The following is a 6,999-nucleotide window of genomic DNA, read 5'->3' as shown; positions in this document are numbered from 1 at the left end:
TTTCTTTGGATCTATCCCATTTTAGCTACAGAAAAAAGAAGAGGTCTTGCTAGAGGTTTTCCTCTTTTGTCTAGTTCGAGCTTCTTGTGTCACCCCATTCTAGATTATCTTTTCAAAAACTCAGTTGGAGGGTTTTGAAACTAAGCTAAGGTAGATTCCTGGTATTATTCTCTCACACAGCTTTCTCCCCTTTCTGATTCCTAATACAAATAACTCAGTATTATCCATCTCTTTATTGTTAACAAAAAAAAGAGAGCACTAACTAATAGTAACCCAAAAGAAAAAGAAAGAAAAAGAAAAGGAAACCTCCCTTTTACCTTATTTATTTATATATTCGTAGAAGTAAACTTCAATTTTTGCTCAAGTCCTTTCACTGTCTCTGTTTTGATTTCTAAAGAACTTACTTTGATTCCTTTTCTTTTGTCGTTTTTAGTGCTTATGGCAGATTGGTGTGGTGTCATGGGCAAGGGAAGTGGTAGAGTTGGTGGCTATGGTACTAGGAGATCAATGAGAGATGAAGATTTTGAAGAAGAAGATGTTTGGTCAGTCATGAAGGAGATGGGAGATTCAAGCTCTAACTCCAAGTACCCCTCCTCAGGTTCTTCTTCTTCTTCTTCTTCTTCTTCTGCATGGCATATCCCTACAACTGCTCCAAGAATGATCCCATCAACAAAGCCAACTCCAACAAACCATGGAGGCAAAGTAGTTCAACAACAGTCATCTGCTCCTGTGAACATCCCTGATTGGTCTAAAATTTATGGGAAAAACCCAAGGAATATGGGCTCATGGGCTGATCATAACGGTATTGCATATGATGATGGAGATTATCATATCAATGATGATGAGGGTGGTGATGATGACATAGTGCCTCCACATGAGTGGTTAGCTAGGAAGCTTACAAGGAGTCAAATCTCTTCCTTCTCTGTGTGTGAAGGGATTGGAAGGACACTCAAAGGGAGAGATCTCAGTAAAGTAAGGAACGCTATTTTGACAAAAACCGGCTTTCTGGAATAGTGAAAAAGTTCTTCAACCACTATTCAAAACCAAGCTTACTGTCGTCTCCTCCTCCTCCTAATTAATTAATCATCATTATTATATGGAGGTGTTTGAAAGTAGAAGCCAGGGAGGTAGTAGAAAGTAGAAGCCTGAGCTTCCCTTTTTGTTGTCTGCTCTCTATGAAGGGAGGGGAAAGTGAAAGTAAAAAATAACAGAGAGAGTTTTTGTCTGGTAGCTGGACAGAATTTTGTGTTTTGAGTGATGCAGTGAGGTTGTAAGAGGATAGCATATGAACAAGAGTCTAATCTTCCGTATCTCTTTGCTTTTGGCTTCTAATGCATTATATTACTATAGCCTTTTGTTTCTTTACAGATGATTTCTAGCTGCCTCATGCCTTCCCTTATTGCTTGCATCGTGCTTTCGTTTCCTTTATGACTTTGATTTTTTCTTTAAAGTTGAATTTAGTGCATTAAATCATGAAATGTACCAACTCACCTTCTCCAGTTCTTAACTCCTTTGAACTGTCTATCAACAAGAGAATTTGGCACCATATATAGTATTCCTATGCCTATGGTTTTCTACTGGACTTTTTTGTGTACTGATCCATCTCTTGTCATAGCAAGAGTTGCGATTTCAAACACCAAGGCTTGTAGCCCAGTGGTGGCAAGGGTTTCTTTTCCTCTGCATCCTGGGTTTAAGCCTCAGCGTGTACGCCTGTCACCCCCGTGGTGCCTTACATGTTTATTAGGTTTGCAGGATGTTCAGTGAGCCGTGGGATTAGTCGTGGTGCGCGCAAACTGACTCGGACACCCACATAAATAAATAAATAAAAAAAGTTGTGATTTCAAATAGCTGAAAAATGTTTGGTACTTGAGCTACCACAACAGCAAACAGTCCCTTAGTCCACTGAGCTTTCATTTGTTTATTATTTTTTTTTTTAATAATGTAAGCTACTTTTATAAAGAATTCAATCCAGTGTTCACATCATAGTCATCATGTAATTAGCTAGACCTCTCATTGCAATACTTTAATATGCCATGTTACTTATACTTAGTTTTATTATATTTATATAAATATATATTTATTATTAATAAACACTTAATTTATTTTTAATATTCATGTAATATTATATTAATGAATCTAGAATAAAGATAAAGTTCATGAGACAAAAATAACTTTGCAAAGAAAATTATAATAATTATTAGAATTTTCTTATTACATCAAAATATTGTTTTTTAAAAATATTCTTGGTCGATGCTCTTTTAAATACTGAACATTTATTTGAGCCGTAAAAACTTATATATATATTATATATATATATATTATATTATTTTCTTTATGAAAGGAAGAAATTAGTTGTTCTCATAATATAAGGTATAAAAGATACCTAAAACTAATATGTAGGTGTTTATCATAAGACATGTACATTATACTGACCTGCATAAGAATTTCATAAAGAGAAATCATCTATGTTTATGGAAAGGCTCAGGTGACGGTTATATAAGTGATCTTTACACTACCAAAAAATTGGTGAATACAAACGGAAACACCGGCATATTTTTTCTATCGATATTTTACGATGATATTTACTAACCAGATTTTCCCATCACTAACCCCATCAGTAAACACCGACGGAAATATATTGTCGATATATACCGATAGAATTATAGTATTATAGTCAGAATATAAGGAATAAAAAAAATCCAAATAGTGTAATGACATATAAGTTTTTACAAACGCAATTACTAACAAAATTATAGTAGAATTCAAATAGGCAAACCGTACAATGACATGGCATTGATATTGATAGAATAGTTGATGGAGTCACCATCAAAGTATTTACATTGGTAAATCCATCGATAATATTTAACATATGACATCGCGCTCGACCCTCCTCTCCCCCTCCCCCTCATTTCTACTTTTTTCTTGTAAAATTTCTGTACAACAAAACAACCCTCCCTTCCCCACCCCCCTTTTAATCTCAACACAACTTAACATCCTATAACTTAAGTAAGCAAATCTATTTTTTTAAAAAAAATTTAAACACAATTTTAAAATGCTATTTTTTTTTTTTGCATATTTTTGTAGTATATATATTGTTTTTGGGTGTTTTACTTGTTTTATTATTTTTTTCTCAATCAAACTTATCAATATGGATTTATGATTTGTACATGTTATGGTTTGATCTAGATTTTGTAAAATTGTATTTGTTTGTAAATTGTTGAAACTTATATCAAATTACCAGAAATTAGCAACGAGATTTTTTCTGACAACTGGTTTCTGCTCGTGAATCCATCGATAAAATAATCACCGACAACATATTAGTGTAAATACTGACACAATTTTCCTTTGAGAAAATTATTAAATGTGGTAGTGTTAGACTTGAGATCACTAAGTCATGTTATATAGAAAATGTTATACTTTGATCCTATTACATATTATCTTAATCGAGAACGAAATGACAGACATTAGGTATAACATGAACTACATGAAGGTACATGAGTGATTAAGAGAGGATTCATCACTCTAGGTGAAGTAAGAAAAATGTTCCATATGTTTTTAAATAGTATTGACTGAGAAATATTTGGCAAATGTGAAATGAGATTTGAAAAGAGTTTCAAATCTTAATTATTCAAATAATCAATGACTATTATATAGAGAACAAACATGATTTAACATTTAAGATATATTCCATGCTTTTAATGTTAAATCATAATATTATTAATGAAAAGATATTAATTACATTGAAAAGCCAGTCACTGAAGATTAAATCAAACTAATAATAATTTTTTTTTTTTTAATATTTGGGGGATCATGATATATTTGCTAAATGATGCACTTGATCTTCAAATATAAATTAATCAAATTTTTTTAATTAATAAAAAATTAATTTGCTTAATTAATTTAATTCTATTTAATTAAAAACTATAATTTATATTTGGAATAACATAATAGAAGTGAATGATTTTGGAGGTTATTGCGAATACAGTTGGTAAAGTAATGGCAATCTATCTCTTGTCTCGATGATTTCCATGGTCGAAAAGTGTTCAAGATAGAAAATGGATTGCCTTTTCGTTGTGTAACCTATCTATCAAAGATTTCAAAAATCCATTACAATCGGATCAAAGGGGCACCACCGTTGCCAAAAGTTCAAGAAATTGTCCTCTGCTCATTGTCCTTGGACAGATTCTTGCTAGTAATGGTATCAAGATCTGGAACAATATATCACCAGCACTTGTAACTCAAAGCTCCCCACAGCTCCAAAAGATGCATGTACAGGTCTTTGACCCTTTTGCCGACAGGAATATCAACGATTTCCTTTGCAAAATTCTCCATTCCTTTCACTCCCCGCCTCTAGATTTCACATGTTAGGTATCCTCCAACTGTTTCGAGGACCACTACAAGGAAAAAAAAGAAGAAGAAAAACCTTTTGCTATTGCCGCGAATACCCGCCAAAGGATTCTTGAGTTCAGTAGTGTGTTTTTGGTATGTGGTGAAAAATATTTTTAAATTAAAAATATATTAAAATAATAGTGTTTTAGAATTTTTTATATTTTATACGAATACGTTAAAATCATAAAAAAATTCTAAAATTTATTAATTTGATGTATTTTTTTTAGAAGAAAAGCAATCTAAAAAACAGAAATTATAGCGTGCCAATCGAAATCACAAGTCCCTTGATTGAACATTGCTTGGTGATAAAGCCGATATTGTTCCCTTTTTATGATATTGCCATCTTCTTTACACATTGGCAAAAATAAAGGCGTAGCAGCCATATGCTAGTGTTCCAAGAGTGCTTTATTATGTGTGCTTGTAGCTCATCAAAAACTCTAACTAGAACCTTTAATTTGTTCAAATGGATATTCCATTGCATAAAGTACAATATCCTAAACTAGCCGCCCCTTTATTTTATCTTTCCATTGATGCATTGATTAAAAAAAAAGGTGTAGGCTGCTAGTTTGTGTTTACATGACTTCACCTCTTATTAAAGTTTTCCTTTTTGGTTTTTAATATTGGCATCAATACTAAAGATGATTTATTTAGTTAGATATAAATTGTTTAAAAAAAGAATTTAGTTTATATTGATTTAAAAGTAGTCTATGAACACTTATTGTTTAAAAAATAAAGAAGAAATAAAGTTATTGTTGAAGCCCAACCTTGTTAGATATTAATATAAATTATAATACTTAAATAGTTTAAAATTTTAGATCGAATTTTTTTTTTAATATGATATCAAAAAATAAAAAAAAAAACCTTACTACCCTCATATCAAAAATATTATAAATCATATAATATATTAGAGCTTGACAATTACATATTTTGCCATGGTTCTCTTGTGAGTATTACTTCCACTTCGGCTACTAAAAAAGAAAAAGAAAAGAAAAAGCAAAATGAGTAGCTTTTCTATGCCATTCAGTCCAAATTTAGTTTTTTTTTTTTTAATTTCTTTTATAAAACATATTTGTATTGGTTTTTTTCTTAAAAAAATAAAATGTTATCATTTTTAATTGAACCTGAGATAACTTATAAACATGTGAATTGAGTCTTGAATTGGGCGAGTTTAATTACTATAATGTTACATGTTTTATCATGGTTCTATTGTATATATTATAGTTATCAAATTCAGATTGGCTAATGGGTTGACCTAATGGCTGAACCGATCAGGATAAGGTGAAAATCCAGCAAGAGCAAAAAAAGGTCAAACTCTGTCGACCCGTCAAAGCTTGAAGAGACCCGTTTTTTTTTTCAAATGTTTTTTTTCTCCTAGTTAGAGACTCCTTTATAGGTTATTAATCATTTTCAAAGTTCACTATATAAATGCTAGAAAAATATTTTATTTTTTCAATATGAGATTTGAAGCCCTTTAATATATATACTCCATGTTTACAAGAAAAAAATTATTTTTTCAATATGAGATTTGAAACCCTTAGTATATGTACTCTATGTTCACAAGAAAAAAATTATGTTTTTTTAAATGTGGGATAAAAAATTTTTTGAAATAATTTTTTAAACTTCATTATTTATAGCATATATAGCATATATTCGCATGAATTGTTTCTTAATTTTTTTATATGAAATATTAAAACTTCAAATGTTTTTTTATTTTTTATTTTTCCTGGTTGAGTCGAGTTGACCTGGTCAACTTGTATAACCCGAGACCCAGCCCCTTGGCTCGGTCAACCCCTGGATCGGGTTTGATAACTATTGGATGTATTACTTCCAATTGGACGACTAGCCTGCTTGGGTATTGTGATATTAATTGTTTTTCAAAGTGTTTTTCACTAAAAAATATATTGAAAATAATATTTTTTTTAATTTTTAAAAACTTATTTTTAACTTAGTACATTAAAATATTTGAAAATACCAAAAACAAAATAAAAAATATTTTTATAAAAAAAAAAAATATACACTCGAAATATAAGGTAGCTTTTTCCATGCTTCAGTTACGAGAAGAGATAGCCCACGACCGATTTTGCCAAAATATTTGCAATAAGCCCAATTCATTCTCAGTATGATCAGTCATGTTTTCAAAACCAAGCTAGCAATATTAAAATTTTACAAATCAATTTTTTTTTTTCAAGAACAAGGCTAGCCCAAATTCAGAGAGATAATTTTCGTTAGGGGTAAGTCATCATCAACAACAGGTACGGACAATTCTACGAGGGAAGTGATAAGAGGATGAACACTAATTTGCGTAGTATGACCCAGATCAACCAACAAATCCCACAAACATTTCCTTCATGCAACATGAATCAACTTGTTTTTTGTTGCTCTAAAACATTATTTATATGTATTTTTACTCTCTTTTTAATAATTATAAGTTTGTTAACTTAATTTCACAAAAATAATCAATCCCAAATATTTCTTGCTCTTTCTAATTTTGTTTGTTTTTGCATTACAATATGTTTTTTTTTAAAAAATAAAAAATAAAACAAATTGTATGCAGAAACATAAAAAATATGTTTTTAGGTGTTTTTGGATGATTTTAATATGTTAATGTCA

General features: G+C 30.6%; 2 protein-coding genes across 3 annotated transcripts in view; both read left to right on the top strand.

The window, feature by feature from the left end:
* Nucleotides 1-1,364, top strand: LOC118047599 (uncharacterized). 2 transcript variants are annotated; one of them, XM_035056937.2, is made up of 2 exons: nucleotides 1-150; nucleotides 434-1,364. In XM_035056937.2, exon 2 carries the CDS (start codon nucleotides 439-441, stop codon nucleotides 1,012-1,014), a length of 576 nt encoding a protein of 191 aa, XP_034912828.1. In that variant the 5' UTR covers nucleotides 1-150; nucleotides 434-438; the 3' UTR covers nucleotides 1,015-1,364. The 2 variants fall into 2 exon arrangements, with proteins under 2 accessions (XP_034912828.1, XP_034912829.1); XM_035056938.2 differs by having other exon boundaries at nucleotides 25-161.
* Nucleotides 1,365-3,454: 2,090 nt separating this feature from the next.
* The window catches only part of LOC118039682 (starch synthase 3, chloroplastic/amyloplastic-like), a 10,827-nt gene continuing 7,282 nt past the window's right edge, over nucleotides 3,455-6,999 (top strand). Inside the window, exons 1-2 of the mRNA XM_073412220.1 lie at nucleotides 3,455-3,490; nucleotides 4,183-4,275. Coding sequence (XP_073268321.1) covers nucleotides 3,455-3,490; nucleotides 4,183-4,275 — 129 coding nt within the window. The remainder of the gene's footprint in view (nucleotides 3,491-4,182; nucleotides 4,276-6,999) is intronic.

This window comes from Populus alba, chromosome 11 (assembly GCF_005239225.2).
Source record: "Populus alba chromosome 11, ASM523922v2, whole genome shotgun sequence".
Lineage (NCBI taxonomy): Eukaryota > Viridiplantae > Streptophyta > Magnoliopsida > Malpighiales > Salicaceae > Populus > Populus alba.
This window is presented reverse-complemented; position numbering and strand designations above follow the sequence as displayed.

Excerpts from the sequence above, each read along its gene's own strand:
- LOC118047599 (XM_035056937.2), top strand. The coding sequence starts at position 439 with ATGGCAGATTGGTGTGGTGTCATGGGCAAGGGAAGTGGTAGAGTTGGT.